The following is a 21192-nucleotide window of genomic DNA, read 5'->3' on the forward strand; positions in this document are numbered from 1 at the left end:
TCATATTATTGTTTGTGTACATCCAACTTAGATCGATGCATATCACTTGCATTAAAGTCCATTTTCACACGATCCATCATTCTCTACTCGACCTTTTTGTATCTTCTTGCATACACACACAGCAGCTTAGTGTAAATAACTCATTTCTCCATACACTTAGGATATCTCTACAACAATTACAACGCAAGGTTTGCGTTAGCTTTAATCTGAATCCCTGAGTTTGACCCTGGACTTACCAGGAACCTAAGTTGGATTTATACTTGAATCTGATTTAGGAAAACTTGAATGTCAATAGAGAAGTGTCATGTGTCCTGTTGCACATCACTAATGCATCAACATATCATTCATATTTACACTTATTTTTCCAATTATTTTATACAATACACTCCTAAGCTCGAATCACGAAATCAACGAACAAGTTTTTGGCACCGTTGCCGAGGATTCAACAACAAAACTAAACAAAAAATTTTCTTGTATCTTTTATAGGTAAACTTCAGCTGAGGGAGTATTACGAGCTAAGCCGAAGCTTATAAACGTTTATGAGCAGGGATAACACTCCTAAAATTGTATACGACCCCGAAGTTGAAAGGACCTTCCGACGAAGAAATAGATCTAATCGTTGCCGAAGGTTAAGGCAATAACTGCTCAGACAACAAACTAGGAAACAACAAATGGCGGACAAACAAGCAAATCAAAACTTAGCTCAACAGCTAGCCCACGCTGCGCAAAATCCTATTATAATGGCAAATAGTAGTACGCGTCCCATGCGGGAGTATGCGTCTCCTGGGTTGTATGATTTCTCACCAACGATCATATACCCAACACCAGATGGGACAAGATTTGAGATGAAATCTGTGATGTTACAAATGCTCCAAACAGCTGGACAATTTAGGGGTGCTCGGGGAGAAGACCCTCACGCCCACATGAAATGTTTCCTGGAGACGTGTAATTCATTTGTGATTCCTGGAATCACCCCAGAAGCTATCAGGCTATCTTTATTCCCATATTCTCTGCGTGACGACGCAAAGCAATGGGTAAGTTCTTTGGAGCCTGGTAAGATCACAACTTGGGAAAAGTTGGTGGAGAAATTCATGAGAAATACTTTCCACCCACCACAAATGCAAGGAGGCGGAGAGAGATCATGAACTTCGAGCAGGAAGAATTTGAAACCTTGAACGCCGCATGGGAGCGTTTTAAGGGATTAGTCAAGAATTGTCCCAACCATGGATTACCATTAACCATCCAGATGGAGACTTTCTATGGCAGATTAAACAGAGCATCTCAAATGGCAGCTGACGCAGCTGCAGCTGGCAGTATCATGGACAAATCTTATACCTGTCTCTTATACACATCTAGATGTGTATAAGAGACAGGAACAGAGCATCTCAAATGGTAGCTGACGCAGCTGCAGCTGGCAGTATCATGGACAAATCTTATACTGAAGCTAAGGAAATATTGGACCACATAGCCAAGCATAATATGGAATGGGTGGATGACACTTACGATGCAAGAGCATAAAGGAAGAGGCTATCTCAGAATGTGAATTCTATTGACTCTAACGCAATAGCCATGCTCTCTGCACAAGTGGCTACTATGACAAACCTTTTGCAGAATATGTCACTAAGGAACGCATCAAACCTGCAAAAGGTAAATCAGGTAGAAACATTCATACAGCCCATGGTTAGCTGTGTGGGCTGTGGAGATCCTCATTCCTACTCTGATTGCCCATAAAATCCGCAATCGGTATGTTTTATTAAAAATGACCCATTCTCAAACACATATAATCTCGAATGGAGGAACCATCCAAATTTCTCTTGGGAAGGTAATCAACAAGAGCCACACCACTCAGGGGTAAACCAGTAGCAGAGGCAAGGACCGCCGCCTGGATTCCAACCAACGCAGCAGCCACACCAACAACCCTTTAATAGAGGAGGTTGTGCATCGAGTTCAACATCTCCGCTTGAAAACCTCTTAAAGGAGTATATCGCCTAGAACGACGCATTGCTAAAAAGTCAGGCGTCTTCCATCAGAACTCTAGAGATACAAGTGGGGCAGATTGTGAATGAGTTGAAGAATCGACAACCTAGAGTCTTGCCCAGCAGCACGGAAACCCCAGGGAAAACCAAAGGAGCAATAGAGTTGACGTGGAAGGATAGCACAAATACGTTCAAGGTAAATGGGCAAAGAGTGAAGCCCTACTTTGAAGATGGTGTAGAACGAAAAAAGTCATCCCTCGTATTACACGAAGCCAACTGAGGCTTGCGTCGAAGCATCCCTGTGTTCACATCGACACATATTCCAGGGACGCTTCTTCTATCTTCATTTCTTTTGCATTATGTATTTTAGCACTGCGTTTGAGTTTACTCTGACTGTTTGCTTGTCTTTGCGTTTTAAGTTGATTGATGAATGTTATTGCTTTCTTAGTTAAGAGATTTATTTGTTTTAAATAAAAAAAAAAGTTGCGTACAATTGGAAGAAGCTTAGGATGGGAATAAAACTGACGCATTGGACTTAAGCCAGCGCATGGCCCAAATTGAAAGGACGCATCTCAAAAACACAAAACACTCGATTGCCTAGAAACCCTAGGCACGTCCTTTCGTCTTCTTAATAAATGTGGATGTCAGGCGTCGTCTGAGTCATCATCCTTTTTCCCACCGACCTATAAAACACATGCCTTCGTTATTCTCTCTTCTTCCATCTCCTTCAAATCCTTCTTCGAAAAAAAACCTAACGCCCGAAGCCTTCGCCGGCACTCGATCAAGCCTATTACTCTGGTCATTCTTCGATAACAATGTCTTCAGCATCCGACAGCCAAAACCAATCGATGAGCTATGGAGGCATGTCGCCGGTAAGTTCCTTCTCATCTTCGTCTGCTTCAATGTCGCCTCCTCTAAACCCTCACCGAACTTCAAAAACCCTCGTTCCGACCAAGCTTTCGCATGGTAGGCCTTCCTCTACATCCCAGCGACCATCTCAGTTCAAACCCTTCAAAACCACCACAAACCCAAAATCCTCTAAAACCCACCAAAAACCCAAAACCATCGCAAAACCTAAACCCAAAACTCCCACCAAACCAAGGCAGTAGCGCCCTTCTTCCTCCGCGGCTGCCAAGAAACCTTACACAAAGCCCACCCCACCACCGTTCATTCCAAATATTACTCCGGTGGGTACGCCGCATGACCCTATCCCCACTTATCTCCATAACGCACCATCGCCTGCAGTGCGTCCACCTCTCTATTATCCATCCAACCTTTAGCCACCATTTACCCCATTGAAGCAGAAAGAGCTTGCCAACCCCTTCCGCCGCGTTCACCCATTATCATTTCATCTCCAGGGTCGCCGCATACCCCATCCAGCACCCCACCAATCACTCCACCCAGGCCCAGCATTGATAGTCCTGCATCAGAGCGACAACATTTACATCCACTTCCTGTCCTTCCTCTGTAGACTTTATTCATGGTGACAACATTTACATCCACTTCCTGTCCCTTAGATTTCAAGAGGGGTTGATATGTATGAAGCTCCTTGTTCATCATTGCATTTGTGTTGAACTATATGAAGCTCTTCGGAAAAGACTCTAAAATAAAATTGACTTGGCTCTTCTCATCAACGACAACTCCGTTTACTTCTGCAACGTTAAAATAGATCATCATGTACATGACACATTCTCTAATAGAGGTCCCTTCTTTCATACGACAATTATAAATGTGCTTGATGTCATCATGTCTAAGGGAGAAGGACGATTGTCTAAACATTCCCCATAAAGATTCCATAATCTCTTTAACGGTACATATACCATCGTGTTTCTTAGCCAAGACATCAGATATGCTGGTAAGAATGTGGACTCTAGCTTTTTTCATTTTCCTTTGTCCACTTATCATATGCATCCCGAACTGTTCGATTTACATTTGAGTCGGGATTTGGAGAACACTCCTCAGTTAAAACAAACCTAAGATCATCGATTACCAGTATTGTATTCAAGTTTGATTTCTACGTAGCATCATTGTCCCCATTAAGTTTCTCAGAAGCAAGTAATTGTACTAATGAGCTAGTCATGCTGAAAATATAAACAAATTTTATTAGTGAATTTCTATAAACCTTTTTAATCCAATCTTGTTTAGCAAAAGAAATAATGTATCCATCATTATTCTTATTGCAACGACACTTCAGAAGTTTAAAGTAACATCCACCTAGGGGTAGTCTGCTACTCCTCCTTTGAATCGAGACATTCTCGGTTAATCACTATTACTAGAATAACTCATATTCCAACAGATCTTTTTAGTTATCATTACTTTGGTCAATAAGTTACCAACAGTTAATAATTCCTGTAATTGCGACCATCCATTTTCAGACCTCAGAGATCGGAATCAATAAGCTTCTGAAGTTGGAAAGATAATGCTGAAAATGGACCTATGAGACCCTATCCATTTCTGGAGTTTATGGTGTTCCGAATCCCATGATACAACCCTTCTAAGGAGTGGTCGCTTCCAGTGCAGACTCGTAGGGGCATTATGGGGATCTCACGGTGCAACCTAATGGAGGAGACCACAAGATGTGTTGACACACTTCTTTCACCCACTTACTATGAATAACTTCCCCTATTCACTTTGTTAATGACTCATGCAAACACTTTCCTACTGAAGGCTGCTCCCGAGGTGACTCGAAGCTAAGCATGAATCTCATGGTATGAATTCTTAGGGACGTGGGAGCTGAAAACATTTTCCCTCTCACTGAAGTGTTCTAGACGGTTGGATATTACTTAGGCATATTCTAGCTAATTAAATATTTACGTAAGTCTAGTTGTTCTAACCTATGATGTTTAGGTGATAAACATTTTAAAACCTCACATCGCTCACGCATGCTCATAAAACTAGGTTAACAAAAAACTCAAGTACCGGCTTGATCTCTAAGTAGGAGGTGTTCCGTAAATCGTCAACTTAAGTACCCCAGCCTTAGACAAGATCGTGACAGGCAAGTTAAGAATATGTACAGGCTAAGATCAATAACTCACCACATTCGTGAAACATGTGGTTTGTCTTATAATAAAAATATTTCAACAATATTATAAGAAGACAACACAACTTGCACAACCCAAATCAAAAGATGATATATTAAAGGAGATAGAACAAAGCATATTTCACCTAAGCTTTTTTTACACTCATGATCTTGAAGAAAAAGGCGATATCACTGTACAACAAATTTGTTCGAAGGAAAACCTGACATACTTATTTACAAAATCATTACCAACCGCAACCTTTGAAAAATTGGTGCATGATATTGGAAAGCAGTGCCTCAGATATCTTAAGTGATATTTTCATAAGGGGGAGCAAATATATTGTATTCTTTTAGGAGTATATATTATATGAAATATGTACTCGGAGTATATATTATATGAAATATGTACTTTGTTTCCTTCACTAGGGTTTTTTCCCATTAGATTTATCCTAGTAAGATTTTAATGAGGCATATTTCATACATATAATGGGCATCTAAGGGGAAGTATTATAAATATTATAATGTGTTAGATAGATGCTCAAGCCTAGTGTCAAAAGCCAAGTATCCTCCTTTCAGTACCACATGTGTTGGTCATATGTCATACTACAATCAATGCTTGGTGTCCAAATGTGCCACATTCTACTTGCCAAAATTCCTATAAATAAGTGGCAATCTATGGATTATTAAAACACACATACATTGGGCAAAATCCATGAAATTTGGAGAAAGTGAAAAATCTTGAGAAATTTTCATATTTTACATTATGTTATTTATTTATTTTATATATTATATTACATTTTATTGGTATCCGTATTCTCGTTGTGCTCCTCAAGTTCACAACAATTATTATGTATTGACCTCTCCATAATTATGGAGATTTTTCATGGATGATCCAATTTCCACGGTCAAATGTTGTTTGATCCATATTTTGAAAATGGTAAAAAAAATGACCTTTTGTTGATGTCAGAAACACTTGCAAATACTCTTTTCTAAGGAGAAAAAACCTAGCACGTGAGAGAATAACCTTGTGAACATGAGCGCGAGCACAAAGAAGGGAAGAGGAATGTGTGCGTGAGGAAGTGACACAAGCAAAAGATTATACATCCTTATTTCCAAAATTTGGGTCAAATAACATGATTGTGAAATTTGGGTAATTTGTACAAAAAATTCATGATTTATGAGATAATTGTATGGTTGGGCAAAAATGTGGGTCAAAAGGGGATTTGTCTCACTTTTTAAAACTTAAGTTTTATGACATTTTGCTTGCATCATCATCAATAAGAATTACTGAAATGACCTTATTGTACACACATGTTGGGTTATCACAGCCATACTAGAAAAGAGTAGGTCGTGACTACACTAATACAGAAAGTATAGTGACGACACGCAAGTATTGACACATCAGAAAAAGACAAGGGCAAGAGAAGTGTCATGATGTGGTTGATGAGGATGGTGGATTATCCAACACATCAAGATGATTGTGCAAGCAAGTCAAGTTTAGCGACAAATGAAACATTAGTGTCATCAATGGTGTTAGTGACAAGTTTAGCAGGAGGCCAGATGGGCCCTAGGCCACGACCTCAAAAGTTAGGATCAAGAATTTTCACAAGCGACTCTAGAGTTAGATGCATATTAATAAGATATGTAAGCCCATAAACTTCATGTCAATAGGAGATCAAACACTCTATGCTTATGAGTGACTCTGCGACCATTTTATTTACAAGAGTGTCACATGAAGAGAGACTCAAAATGTTTAGAAAACCCTGAGTTAGAAAATCGGTCATGCATCAATTCTTGATAAGTGTGCTCGAGCAAGAGATAGTAAACAGATGGCATCAAGAAGCATTGGTGGTAAGATTGTTTAAATTTGGACTGAAAATCGATTTGACTGACCAAATTTGACATCTGTTAGTCGATTTATGTACATGTATGAGTGACATGTATAAATGAAGTTTAGTTTCACGAGTTTAATTTGGTTAAAGAGTCGAGCAAAAAAGTAGTTTGGACCTGAGTTTCCAAGATTTGTCCATGATGAGTGTAAATTATGGTGTTGCAAGATTGGAGAAGTATGAGTGTAACATCGTTCTCTTGACTCTCGACTCAGGACTCAAGCTCTTTACTCTTGATATTTATTCTCGCTACTATACATCAAAGCTGACAGCAAAAAACCAAAGGAAGAAAGAGAATGAAGAATGACAAAATTACCAAAGGGAGAAAGAGAATGAAGAATGACAAAATTTGAAGTATGCAGAGGAAGTGCAGCGAGAGCAAGATTGAACCTACACGTACCATATTCTATTTTGGTCCTTTTAGGTTGTTAACATAGTCAGAAGGTAAATAAAACAGTCGTTCGTGCGAGAAACCCACAAAGTATCTGTAACATAGAAAGGCGAAATTCTGAATTTTGATTTAGCAGCGCGGTCAAGCTAGGGGATACGTGTATCAAATACCGGTCAATTCTTTAGCAAGCATAACTGAAAGGGCTGAAACCCGAGCAGCTCGAAAACGAGAGAAGACAATGGGGAGCAGAACAAATTTCTACAAGAATACTTCCATCTCCTACAAGAAGGACTTGAACCTCTCCTCCGCTCTTCAAAACCTAAGAGGTAACCTATTTCTTATTCACCCTTGCTTTCTCCTCGAAATTTGGTGCATCTTAATCTGTTGTTTCTTTTTTCATCGTCTTGATTGTTTATGATGCCTAAGATTGCTGAAATTGTTTGTTTTTTTTTTCTTCTAATTTTCTCCAGCGTATAACATTGCTACCGGCAATGCTCCTCCGACCGATGTTGGACCACCTCCTGTCGTGAAGAAGAATGAGAACCGGAAACGCCATCGGGAGCCGGAATTATCTGGTAGTCCAAAGTATGATGTTGGAAATAGTGACGGCCCTATGTCTCATCAAGATTACATTGAAAGGAGAAGGTACACTCGAATGTAATTTTTCAAGGCTTGAGAGATTTTCTTGTGGTGAATTGCTATTGTATGTTCGTGATATGGAAACATAATAATGGTGCCGGAAATTTTCAAATGCTTACAGAAAAGAAGCAAATAAATCTCAACCTTATGAGACACTTACAGAAGATGTTTTGGTTAGTGAATGTTCTCATTTTAGATCCTGGGGATTTTTCTTGAATGTCACGTGAAGTTATTATTTTTTTTTTCCCTCTGTGGCAGGGAACTTCCAGCTTGGGCTTGAACTTGGTCGAATATGAAAGTAAGCTTCTTTGGCATTGTTGTGCTAGTTCAGCTTCTTTTGGATCATAGTGCAATTGTTTTTTACTTAATCCTATGCGTATAGGATTACTCTCAAACTCAAAACATTGACTTTACTGGGGTTTGTTACTGGCTCCATCAAACTTCAACTACGTGATGATGTGTCCTAATTTTTCTAGAAAGTTGTAGCATGATTGGAGTTACATGGCATTTAATTCATTCTTGTTATTGATGACTTTTAATGGCTAAGCTTCCATCTTACATCTAAAGTAATATCAATCATCGTGGCTGGTTTCAAAACTTTTTAACTCATGGATTGGTACACATTCTCACGAAAGATTGTACTTCTCATTCTAATAGATCATATTTTTCAAAGGTTTGACGTTATGTGAATTCTAAATTTGAATAACCATAATTCTTTATTTTATTATTATGCCCATACGGTGGCTAATACTTGTGACTTGTTCATGTTTCTTGTTCGAGCTATTATAGTCGTTATTTTCTGATATGGTGGATCACTCTTATTTGAAAGAAAGACAGAGCTGGTTCTGCTGTTAAATGTTGCTTTCCAATTTTCTCTTTGCGCTTCATGTATTATGTTTTATGGAAAAAGATTTTGTTTTCAAATCTCAGTGGGTCGACTTTCTAACCTTTCTGGATGTAAACATTTTCTATAACCGACTTACCTGACATTTATATTGATTTATTGTTCTGGGATCTGTTCTCATTTTATTTTACTTGTTCATTAGGTGATGAGAGCACATCTTCAGAAAATGCAGTAAAGCCGGATCATCCAAATTCCAGTTTGTTCTTGGACTAAACTATCACTTTTAAGTAATTGCTCTTGGGTTGCTTAGGTTTGTTATCATGGTGACAAACTCAGTGGCTTAACTTGATTATCAGTATGTTAACCCCTAATTATCTACAAGTATAAAAGGAGGGGCAAGAAATGAAATGCACAGGAAACAAATATGGCAGGGAATGTGGGAGAAGAAGAAATCCGTTGAGGCACCACAAGGTTGTTATAAAAAGGATAGTCCGAGAGTCAGTGTAGGTAGGGAATAATTTGGGTGAAAAGTTGAGGGAAGCTTTTAGGAGAGGACCACCAACTCTCTCGAATGTGCTGGTTTGCTTTCTTTTATTTGGTTGCTTTCATTTCTTCTTTAGGGCTGTGATTGTTTGTTTTACAACAGGCAATTCTCTGGAATATTTTGTATTGAATTGGGAATTTCTTTTCATCTTATTATCAATATATATAGAGCTTTGTTGCTCTATTTTCTTGTGTCCTTGTTGGGTTTATTCAGTGCAGGCAAGGAGAAACCTAACCAATTGGTATCAAAGTCCATTAGTCCTAGGGCGAGCTAGGGCAATGGCCCAGAAACAAATGGAAGAAAGAATGGAGAATAATGAGAAGGAGATCTCCGAAATGAAAGATATGTTGTTGGGACTATGCAAGGGTATTGAAAAGCTTACCCAAGAAGTACGAGAGAACAACTCAACTCGAAAGAATGAGGAGTTCGGCACCTCGGACAGATCTCGATTCAAGCTAAAAGGGAAACTGGATGAGACCGATTTAGTTCAAAATCAAGGAACCGGAGGGATCGATAAAAGCAAATACAAACGTCTAGAGATCCCTATGTTCTCAGGTGAAAATCCCGAATTGTGGGTGTATAGGGCTGAGCATTACTTCGAAATTCATGAGCTACCAGATGCGGAAAAGGTTAAGGTAGCTGTAGTGAGCTTTTGCACCTGACGAAGTGGACTGATTTTGATGGAGTCACAACCGAAGAGCCATTACTATATGGGAAAAACTGAAGAGGCAGATGTTCAAGCATTTTTGACCCACCGGAGAGGGGAGTTTGGGGGCACAATTGCTGCGAATCAAACAAGATGGGTCATACGTCGATTACGTGAAGAAACCTACTTGACTCCGTTACCAGATCTGGCGGAGAGCGTTCTCAGGGATGCTTTTGTTAATGGGCTTGAACCAGACTTACAGGCTGAAGTTATCAGCAGATATCCAAGCACTTTGGACGAGTGTATACGAGAAGGCCAGCTAATGAATGACAGGAATGTGGCCCTGAAATTGACCCTATTTGACCTGGGAATAGTTGGGACAATAAAAAAGAAGCCCAAGGCGGAAAGGACAGTCCATCCACCGACAAAGCGAATTCTAAAACCCACGAAACCCTAGTGATGAGACATATTTCGATTCTAGTGAAAGGGAATTATGCGAAGCGTGATCCTCCGGTGAAACGATTGTCGGATAGTGAGTTCCAAGACCGATTAGAGAAAGGGTTGTGTTTCCGATGTAACGAAAAATACGCACCTAGCCATCGTTGCAGAATAAAGGAAAATCGAGAGTCGATGTTGTTCATTGCGAATAAGGAAGAGGAATTGGAAACCGAAGAAGAAGTAGAAGAGCAAAAATCGGAATTGCAGGCAACCGAAGTAACAGAGAAGTCGAAGATAGCCTTGAGGTGGATGTTTGGATTTTCAGCAAGAGGAACAATGAAACTGAGAGGTACCTTGAAGGAAAAGGAGGTCATAGTACTAGTCGATTGTGGGGCAACTCACAATTTCATTCATCAGAAGATCGTGAAGGAACTAAGTTTACCAGTGATAAAGAAGACGAAGTTTGGGGTAGTTATTGGGAATGGGACAACGATACAAGGAGAAGGGGTTTGCAAGTTCGTGGAGCTGAAGCTTCCTGAGTTGATAGTGACGGCCGATTTCCTCGGAATTGATCTGGGCCAAATAGATGTGGTACTAGGGATGCCTTGGCTATATACCACCGGGTTTATGGACGTTCATTGGCCATCATTAACCATGTCTTTTCTGGCCGGCAACTCACAAATAATATTACGAGGTGACCCTTCCCTTACAAAATCAGAAATATCGTTTAAGGCCTTAGCAAAGACATGGGAGGAAGAGGACCAAGGGTTCCTAATCAAATTTTAGAATTTAGAAATTGAAGGTAATGGGGAGATAGGGAATGACCTGGAACAGGAGGGTTTATGAAAAGATGCCCGTAATGATTCAAGCCCTGCTGGAATAGAATGAGGACATATTTGGGACACCTATCACCCTTCCCCTGAAACGATCCATTGATCATCGGATATTGATGGGAAAAAACCAAAGAACCATCAATGTTAGACCTTAAAAGTACGGCCACGCACAGAAAGGAGAAATTGAAAAACTCGTCGATGAGATGTTGCAAGCCGGAATAATTAGACCTAGCCACAGTCCATACTGTAGTCCGGTATTGTTAGTCAAGAAAAAGGATGGTGGATGGAGGTTCTGCATGGATTATAGAAAATTGAATCAAGCCACGATTTCAGATAAGTTCCCTATTCCCATGATAAAAAAACTCTTGGATGAGTTACATGGAGCAGTAGTTTATTCAAAGCTCGATCTAAGGTCCGGATATCATCAGATCCGAATGCGAGAGAACATTGAGAAAACAACTTTTTGAACTCACGAAGGAACTATGAATTCATGATAATGCCCTTCAGTTTAACAAATGCCCATGCTACCTTCTAGTCTCTAATGAATAAGGTATTTCGACCTTTCCTTCATCAATTTATTCTTGTGTTTTTTGACGATATATTGAGGTATAGCCCAGACATTTCTACTCATGAGACACATCTAGGAGTGGTGTTCAACATCCTGCGAGACAATAAGTTATACGCCAACAAGTGGAAGTGTACTTTTTGCCAAACAAGGATACAATACCTGGGCCACTGGATATCCCACCAAGGTGTGGAAGCGGATGGGGAGAAGGTTAAGGCCATGATGAAATGGCCCCAACCAAAGAATGTATCAGAGCTTCGTGGATTTTTGGGGCTTATAGGGTATTGTCGGAGATTCGTGCAAGAATATGGCAACATTGCAGCTCCCTTAACTCGGTTATTGCAGAAGAATGCTTTTGAATGGGATGAGGAAGCCATTCAAGCATTCGAGAAGTTAAAGCAAGCGATGATGACAGTACCAGTTTTGGCTCTTCCTAATTTTTTGAAGCCTTTTGTGATTGAGATGGATGCTTCTAGATTCGGGTTGGGAGGCGGTATTATCTCAAGAATCCAAACCCATTGCTAATTTCAGTCAAAAACTATCTCATAGAGCACAGGCAAAATCGATATATGAAAGAGAATTAATGGCAGTGGTTTTGGCAGTGCAGAAATGGAGATACTACCTATTGGGGAATAGATTCACTGTAATTTCAGACCAAAAGGCCCTTAAGTTTTTGACTGAGCAGCTTGGGGTTCAACCCCAATTTTGGAGATGGTTGACTAAATTGTTGGGGTATGATTTTGAGATATTATACCAGCCTGGCCTTAGTAGATGTGGAGGTGGCTTTGAAGTAAGTTGAGGAAGATGAAGATCTCCATAAGATAATGGCCATATTAAAGTTAGATCTTGATGGAAAGCCTATGTACCAATGGAAAAACAACCGACTGCCTTACAAAGGAAGGTTAGTTCTATCTCAAAATTCTACATTGACTCCATCCTTATTACATACGTTCCATGACTCGGTGTTGGGAGGCCACTCGGGGTTCCTAAGAACCTACAAAAGAATAAATGGAGAATTGTTTTGGCAAGGTATGAAGGCAGACGTTAAGAAATATGTTGAAGGGTGTGAGATTTGTCAAAGAAATAAAACTGAATCCTTGTCACTGGCAAAGCCTCCTTCAACCTCTACCAATCCCAAATTTGATCGTGGAAGAATAGACTATGGATTTTATTGAAGGACTTCCAAAAGCAGGAGGATATGATTCTATCATGGTGGTAGTTGACCGACTGAGTAAGTACGCCCACTTTCTCTCTCTCAAACATCCATTCACGGCGAAACAAGTAGCTGAGTTGTTTATAAAGGAAGTTATTCGACACCACGAAGTCTCGAAATCCATCCTAACAGACTGAGATGAGATCTTCTTGAGCAATTTTTGGAAGGAGATGTTCATGTCAATGGGCACCCAACTAAAGAGGAGCACAACCTTCCATCCTCAAATCGATGACCAAACAGAGAAAGTTAACTGCTGTCTTGAAACTTACCTCAGATGTTTTTGTAATGAACAACCAACAAAATGGAACAAGTGGTTCGCGTGGGCAGAACTGTGGTACAACACGACCTTTCATGTGTCGATTAGGACCACCCCTTATCAGGCAGTATATGGGAGACCTCCTCCACCTTTGGTTTCATATGGGAAAAGGAAGACAACTAACGGTACTGTGGAACAACAGCTGAAAGAAAGGGATTTGGCGATTAATGCCTTAAAGGAAAATCTGGTGGTGGCCCAAAATCGAATGAAGAAACAAGTGGATTTGCACAAGAGGGAATTATACTTTGAGGTAGGAAACGAAGTATATTTAAAGCTAAGACCGTATAGACAACGTTCCCTAGCCCGGAAGAGATGTGAAAAACTATCTCCTAAGTTCTATAGACCGTACCTAATAACAGAAAGAATTGGAGAAGTGGCCTGTAAATTGGCTCTCCCACCAGAGGCTTCCATAAATAATATGTTCCATATCTCTCAACTTAAGAAGAAATTGGGGCAAGCTCAACAGATTCAACATCAACCACCAGCATTGACAGAAGAGTTTGAGCTGCAAATAATTCCTGAAACGGTTTTAGGTGTACGTTGGAATGGTGAATTAGCTACTAATTAATGGTTGGTTAAATGGAGGGGAATGCCAGAAAGTGAAGCAACACGAGAAGCTGTCCATTTAATGAATCAACAATTTCCTAGTTTCCACCTTGAGGACAAGGTGCATTTTAAGAGGAGCGGTATTGTTAAACCCCCAATTATCTACAAGTATAAAAGGAGGGGCAAGAAAGGAAATGCACAGGAAACAAATATGGCAGGGAATGTGGAAGAAGAAGAAATCCGTTGAGGGACCACAAGGTTGTTATAAAAAGGACAGTCTGAGAGTCAGTGTAGGTAGGGAATAATTTGGGTGAAAAGCTGAGGGAAGCTTTTAGGAGAGGACCACCAGCTCTCTCAAATGTGCTGGTTTGCTTTCTTTTATTTGGTTGTTTTCATTTCTTCTTTAGGGTTGTGATAGTTTGTTTTACTGCAGACAATTCTCTGGAATATTTTGTACTGAATGGGGAACTTCTTTTCATCTTATTATCAATATATATAGAGTTCTGTTGCTCTATTTTCTTGTGTCCTTGTTGGGTTTATTCAGTGCAGGCAGGGAGAAACCTAACACAGTATTATTATTATTTTGAGTTAAAAACGTATGGGGTGGGAGATTTGAACTACTGACCTTTTGGTTGGGGATGTCTTAACCAATTGAGTTATGCTTAGGGTGGCAGTGGCTTAACATTGATAGATTTCTATTATTTATTTTTAATTCATCAATTGTCCAAAGTTCATCTTCAATACATCTAAATCTGCATGTCAGCACAACTAGTCATCTAAATCTGCATGTCAGCACAACTAGTCAATCATTGCACATTTGGAATCTAATTTCATTCTTTCTAGGTCTCTTGAATGATTACGAGGACGTGAAAAGCAAAACTGAGCAACGTCTTGCCATTGCGGGAGAACCTGTTTGTGTAGTATGTGGTAGATATGGAGAATACATATGCGATGAAGTGAGATGTGAACAATTGATTCAATACTTTCACTCACGTTAAACTATTAAATTTGGTCCATCCTAAGTCATTGTGCACGATCATTTTGATAGACCAATGATGACATCTGCGGCATGGAATGCAAACTCAAGCTTTTGGAAATTCTTAAATGGAGCGAGGTATTTATTTCCCTCCCCTACTTAGGATGGTAATTGATAATATTTATATAATGATTCTGATGCTTCTTTCTCTTTGTTTTCAGGAGTCCTCAAACTGCAAAGTGAAAGATGTTGCATTACCAGAAAGTAAATATATCCTGCCTTCCCCAGAGTTCGGGGAGGACACCTGGGATTATAAGAACCATCACTGGTCCAAAAAGAAATCTAATCTTTGTACTTATGAATGGTAAATCTCGGCCATAACTTTGTCTTTATGGTCATTATTTAGCACTATCATTTTCTTTAATAAGAAACGTAACTTTCATTATCAAAAGAGAGATACAAAAGGAAAAGGGAGATGATGAAATTGACATGAATGTTTCTGATTATTGGTATATTTTTCTCACTTATCTTTTGTAACTAGTTAGGAGTTTATTGCTGCTAAATGCAAAGATACGTTATTGGGGGAAAGTCATGATACAGTTTTCTAGCTCATTTGGATGGTCACTCTTAACTTCTTGTACTTCCAATCACAGCTGGAAATGTCAAAAGCCGGGACACCTTGCTGAAGATTGTTTGGTGAAAATCAGTAGCCAGGTTCGCTATTGTATTGCAATTCATCTAGCATACTTGAGTGTCCAAGTCTTTTTGGGCCCTAGATGTTCTAGATGGTTAGTAATCTTTGGACAATTACTTATCCTTGTTTGTTTATCTAGATAGTGCGACAAACGACTTCCAATCCTGTACCTGGCGATCTCCTTGGATTATATAAAAGGTCAGGAAGATGCTAACTGTCATTGTTTTCTGTTTCTACTAGTTATCATCGGAACTTGTCTCTAGTTATCTGCTAGAAAATGTCTATAATTTGATAGTAAATGCATCTTTTTTATCATGCCATGAAAGGTTACTGAACATTTACTGACGAATGTTATATATTCATTTTGCTAGGATTATAAATATTTACTGATTTTCTAGTTCCTTTTAGTAAGAATAAAAATGAATGCGTTCTATTTTCCACATGGAGTCGGAATTTTTATAATAAATATCATTTCCACTTTCTTGAACTTTTGATAATTACATTCATTGCAGTCAAAAGAAAAGGGTGAGCGTGAGCCAGGAAGGAGTGGAGGCTTAAGATGTAGTGTAATATAAAGTTGTAAGCAGAATTTCGTTTGAAAGGGATTAATAGATATACTGGTGAATTTACGTTGCATGTGTGGGTTGTTTGTTAAAGAATTCTGACATCCAACTCTCCGAACAAAATTTTCCTGCTTGTTCATACCCACATTTAATATGGATCAAGATTTCACATCTGTTGCATATTAATGTAGAAGAAAAGGTGGCACTAATACGAAATTGGTGTGCTTGAAATCTTTTGCGTCTGCAGATGTTACCAGATAGGAAAGAATGTGTCAAATGCGCTGTGCAATGAATGCAGCTGTTCATTTAGTTTGGCGACATGTCTTGATTGTAGCACTGTTTACTGTGACAGGCATGCACTTCCATCCATTTCTTTACTTTGTATTTTTAAATGGATATTCGGTTAGATCATTTTCAATCTTATGTCTCTTAGCTATTTTCTTCTCCATCGACACTTTGGACTTAATTTGGTTAAAGAATTCTCGTATATCAAATAAGGAGTATCATAAAGTATTTCAGTAGGAATCGAATGTACTAAAATTCCAAGTTTCCAAATGAGGGGTTTGGGGTTCATTTACATGTGCACATAGTTGGAAGGCATCTTTAGTCATCATATTCAGGCTTTTGATTGCTGCAGTTTTGTATATAAGTTGATTAGATACTCATAAAGTATTTTAGTAGGAATCGAATGTATTAAAATTCCAAGTTTTCAAATGTGGGGTTTGGGGTTCATTTACATGTGCACATAGTTGGAAGGCATCTCTAGTCATCATATTCAGGCTTTTGATTGCTGCAGTTTTGTATATAAGTTGATTAGGTACTCATGATATTAATTAAAAAAAAAAAGAAAAAGAAAAAGAAAAGAAAAGAAAAGAAGAAACTATGATATTTAAATGTTAGAATTATTATTTTCTTAATTTTCAGAAAGAAACGTACCCTAGCAGTTAGAGTGAATTTATTTCCGGTAAAGAATTATGTTATTGTGGAATGTGTGTTATTGATGAATAATTTTTTTCATAATGACTGCTCAACTTCTTTCTTCATGTCTCTTACTAGTGTTTCTATGTTTACAGTGCAGGTCATTTAAATGAGCACATCCACAGACACCCAACTCATGGACTATATTATTCGCATAAACTCAAACGTCTTGTAAGTGTACAAATCAATATCTACGTTGTTATCTATGTCAATTTCTACCTTGTTTTTTGTGTATACCGCTGTAGTGGCTTTCCGTGGATAAGTTCATCTTGACCCTAGATGAAGTTAAATAACTATTCAATGGTAATACTTAGCTTTACACTTTAGAAGTAAATTTTTCTGTATACATTCCTTTTATTAGATTTTTTCTGCATAAACTTTTTTTTTAATATTTGCTACTACCACCAAGATCTGTACCGACGGCCGCTCCGCCTGGGCTCACACATAAGGTTTTGCAGTGACCGCCACGCCCTTCTACTCATCGGGGCTTGGCTCTTGCCCCAACAGCCGGGTATAGGTCGCACACTTCAGCATTTTTTCTGCATAAACTGAAACTGCGAGGAACTTAATATTGGCTTTCTTTTTGATAAAGAAATGTCAAATGTTATATTCTTTATGTAAAAGGGTGATTGAGATTGATTGAGGCTGGGGCTGCATCCAGTTTAGCCAACGAGGTTCAAAGATGATTTTTTCAAGATGCATATACCTGAAAACAAATCTTCCTTTGTTTAATTGGGTGGGACATTGCAGTTGACTTGTTTATACACTGTTTACTCATTTGTTGATCAAAAGTATTAATTATCAGCTTCATTTGAATTATATTAGTTATTGATTTGTCTTTAAGTTTTTGTATGATTTTATTGGAAGGAACATTTAGGTTACTAATGCAAAAACGATGCAGTTGTCCTTTTGCTCCACTTCTAGAATTCATTTAAAGTATATTAAGTCTTGACTTGTTTTTGTTATATTTTATGCATCTTTGAAGGCCACAAGTAAGCCCTTTTGTAATTATCCACTAGGTCCTATTTCTCTTGATTGGATGCCATTTTGTAGTTTGCCTCCCTTCTTGTGGGCTTCTTTTTTGTATGCCCTTGTATTCTTTCACTTATTCTCAATGAAAGCTTGGTTATTTATCAAAGAGAAATTCACTTGCAATGACTCTAGGGTAACAGAGGAAAATCAATTGGAAAGTTTTGAGATTGTGTTGCAAAGAGAAAATGTCTGATGAGTTAATTGATAGGGAATTCCATCACCAAGCAGGCTAGTAGAAACGACAAAAAGTAAATGAAAATCTCAGGGTTGAATAGAGCCTCAAATTTCAATCACAGACGAGTTTACTCATTCATTAAGTAAATGTATACTCTTGTGGTCTCGGCTTGGCATTCATGCTGATACCCCTTGGTTACTTTCTCCATGTAGTGTTGTCAAGGAAATTGTTTCTCTCATGCTTTGGGTGACTGTTCATCTATTTTAAATGTAGCTACACCTGTGTGCTACAATTGTGCATGCAATAAATGTCATTGTACCTGTTATTCTTTCGATAACTTAAATGATGCCGAATCATTTTTGTCCTAGGTAAAATGCTGCAAATCAACATGCAGGGTGACTCACATCAAGGATCTTCTGGTCTGTCATTACTGTTTTGATAAAGCTTTCGACAAGTTCTATGATATGTATACTGCATCTTGGTAAGTATGTGTTATATTGTAGATTAATACCTTTGGACAACTTAAGGAATTGCGAGATTAAGTTGAGATCGATTTGATAGATGTATTGTATCACGATTATTTATTTATTTATTTATTTTTGTTCCAAAAGTTTGTAGAATTAGATACTAATTTTCAATTTTAAATCTTATCTATGAAGGAGGGCCATTTCTTAGCTCATAAAAAATAAATCATTGCTCCTACTAGAGTTCAGGACAATTGACAGACTCCTCTCCCACCAACTTACTATCATCTTATTTTCAAATTGAAAGCTGCAAAACTATCTCATTTGAAACTAACACGTAACCTACAATTTTTCTTCACTTTTGTTATCTTAGAAAGCTATATCGTATTGGATTTGAACTTTGTGTTTGCTAAATGCAGGAACAGAGCTGGGCTTTCAATCATATCAGGTTCCATTTGCTGCGAAGATCATTTTGCGTGGTAGATACTCTGACATGTCTTTTTCTTTTTCAGTTCAACATTTCCATGGATGAGGATCATATCATTGACCTTGGGATCATAATTAGTGTCTTTATCCACTGAGCTATGGTTTCCATCACTTTTTTTTCTTTATCACTTTCTTTAGATACCCTCTCCACCTCCCTACTTTAGTCTATCAAAGTCCTCCAACGTCCAAATCAATCACTTTAAACTTTAAACTGGCCACATATTGAACTCAAAGATGCTTGTCCCTTATGTTAATTCTTCAATATCTTCAAACAAATCCAAAAGTTTCTGAATTTGCGGAAAAAGAACCATTTGGATAGAGCTATACTGATTTGGCTTCTGTGTTGCTGCAATGTTAGGCATCGGATGAACTGTTTTAACGCAGATGTAGAGGACACTGCCTATATCATGGATAGGAAAGCGAAAAAAGATAAGTCCGTTTCCATTAGTGATTTTATTTTTTGAGAGCTCAAGCAACTCAACTTGTTCCTCCTTTTTAACCTTTCCTCATAGCTATCCTTATAGTTTGAGTGCAAGAAAATCATACTTTTGTACTTTAAGGCCATAGATCTGCCTTCAAACCCCATTTTTCATGTGAATATTTTGGAAAGAAATGTGTATTTATTTGATCCTATCTTGTTCTTTTTCTTCTTCATCTTCTTTTTCGAGAATTTTTTTGGTCTTGGCGAATTGAAAATGTCACGTGCTAATTGCATCCCCTTGTGTTTCTATATATTGTTTACTTTTTTTTTTCTTTTGTGAGAAATCTTGTTGTTTACTTGGTTTGATTGTGATTTTTATTTCTTAATACTATATATGGGAGCCTCCAACTTTGAGAGATGAAATACATGTCGATTGCCATTGAGCCATGTTCATTTTGGTTTACTTGAGTTGTGATTTATGTTAATTTTTTAGTCTCACTTGTTCGGAATACAATAAAATAATTTAACCATAATGATACTTTTTCTTTAATGTTTTTGAAAAGAGAATATTTCTTAAGTAAATTTTAGTTTATGAACTAGTGTTTTTCTATTTTGTTTGACCTTAAAATCTGAACATTGCTTCTTTTTAGTCATGGTAACAATGTTGATAGAAAGAACATTAACATAACATTAAACATGTCAAAATGGTTGTTAGATATCAAAGTAGACCCGTGACTAAATTAATTTGACTCATACCTTCATTTAATAGCCTTATTGACCATTTAGTCAGAGGCGGATCGATGTCAGAACCAAAAGGGCACATTACCCCTCTCGAAATTTTGTTTAGTTTCTTTTGAAATATAAAAATTGTTTGCTGCTACATTGGTAAGGGGGGACTATAAAGCAAGGTTTAAAATGTCGATATTGACTCAAATATCAAGATCTTAATTTCATAGAAATTTCTATAGAAATATCGATGAAATGTCAATTTTGTTAGATATTTTTGAAAAATTTATAAAAATTAAAAAATTAAAAAATTAGCTTAAATTGGTAAATAAACTTTTTATGTTTTTTAAATAAGTTAACATGTCTATAGTGATATTTTGTTGCTTATCTTTTATATTTCGTGGATTTTTCTACAATATAATGAAAATATCAATTCATCCTTAATATTAATATCAAACCTATGAAATGTTAATATGGAAAAATTGAAATATCGACATGTCGATAAAAATGTAATACTATGCTTGGAAGTGCTTTTTGGTTTGGGAATTGTGAGTTTGCTTAGTGTGTTTTTTTAAGGAAATAAATATGATAGTAGGTGTGCTGAATGTGGTTTTGGCTGTGAAAGAGGGTATGTTGAATGTGCTTTCCTTGTGCATAAATCGGCCCAGTTTTGCTTGTTGAATCGATGCTATATTTGGAGGTACACAAAAGCAATCAATTTTTTATCGGCATAATATTGCACAAAACGAATATCCAAGTATAATAGTTGCTAAGTAACCATCACCATGATGACGCACAAAAAATAGTGTATCAACTTA

General features: G+C 37.9%; 2 protein-coding genes and 1 non-coding gene across 4 annotated transcripts; 2 read left to right on the top strand and 1 right to left on the bottom strand.

Moving 5' to 3' along the window:
• Positions 1 to 671: 671 nt before the first annotated feature.
• Positions 672 to 1518, top strand: LOC120067411. The gene is made up of 2 exons (XM_039018980.1): positions 672 to 1034; positions 1357 to 1518. The coding sequence occupies exons 1-2, from the start codon at positions 672 to 674 to the stop codon at positions 1516 to 1518; spliced, it is 525 nt and encodes a 174-aa protein (XP_038874908.1).
• On the bottom strand, positions 1127 to 1230 carry LOC120068729. The gene has a single exon (XR_005479353.1). It is a non-coding gene; the product is annotated as a small nucleolar RNA R71 (small nucleolar RNA).
• A 5633-nt stretch (positions 1519 to 7151) lies between the features above and the next one.
• Positions 7152 to 19941, top strand: LOC120067139. 2 transcript variants are annotated; one of them, XM_039018578.1, is made up of 15 exons: positions 7153 to 7601; positions 7746 to 7920; positions 8036 to 8087; positions 8173 to 8212; positions 8961 to 9014; positions 14703 to 14815; positions 14908 to 14973; positions 15057 to 15199; positions 15489 to 15549; positions 15669 to 15727; positions 16340 to 16444; positions 17166 to 17241; positions 18646 to 18758; positions 19161 to 19220; positions 19586 to 19941. In XM_039018578.1, exons 1-15 carry the CDS (start codon positions 7514 to 7516, stop codon positions 19689 to 19691), a joined length of 1311 nt encoding a protein of 436 aa, XP_038874506.1. In that variant the 5' UTR covers positions 7153 to 7513; the 3' UTR covers positions 19692 to 19941. The 2 variants fall into 2 exon arrangements, 1 of the variants encoding a protein (XP_038874506.1); XR_005478933.1 differs by lacking the exons at positions 19161 to 19220; positions 19586 to 19941 and having other exon boundaries at positions 7152 to 7601; positions 17166 to 17806.
• The last annotated feature ends 1251 nt before the right edge of the window (positions 19942 to 21192 follow it).

Source organism: Benincasa hispida, chromosome 12, assembly GCF_009727055.1.
Source record: "Benincasa hispida cultivar B227 chromosome 12, ASM972705v1, whole genome shotgun sequence".
NCBI lineage: Eukaryota > Viridiplantae > Streptophyta > Magnoliopsida > Cucurbitales > Cucurbitaceae > Benincasa > Benincasa hispida.

Excerpts from the sequence above, each read along its gene's own strand:
- LOC120067411 (XM_039018980.1), top strand. The coding sequence starts at position 672 with ATGGCGGACAAACAAGCAAATCAAAACTTAGCTCAACAGCTAGCCCAC. Across the intron at positions 1,035-1,356 it reads GTGACGACGCAAAGCAATGG|ATGTGTATAAGAGACAGGAA; the intron begins GTAAGTTCTTTG and ends ATACACATCTAG.
- LOC120067139 (XM_039018578.1), top strand. The coding sequence starts at position 7,514 with ATGGGGAGCAGAACAAATTTCTACAAGAATACTTCCATCTCCTACAAG. Across the intron at positions 17,242-18,645 it reads CGCATAAACTCAAACGTCTT|GTAAAATGCTGCAAATCAAC; the intron begins GTAAGTGTACAA and ends TTTTTGTCCTAG. Across the intron at positions 18,759-19,160 it reads GATATGTATACTGCATCTTG|GAACAGAGCTGGGCTTTCAA; the intron begins GTAAGTATGTGT and ends TGCTAAATGCAG.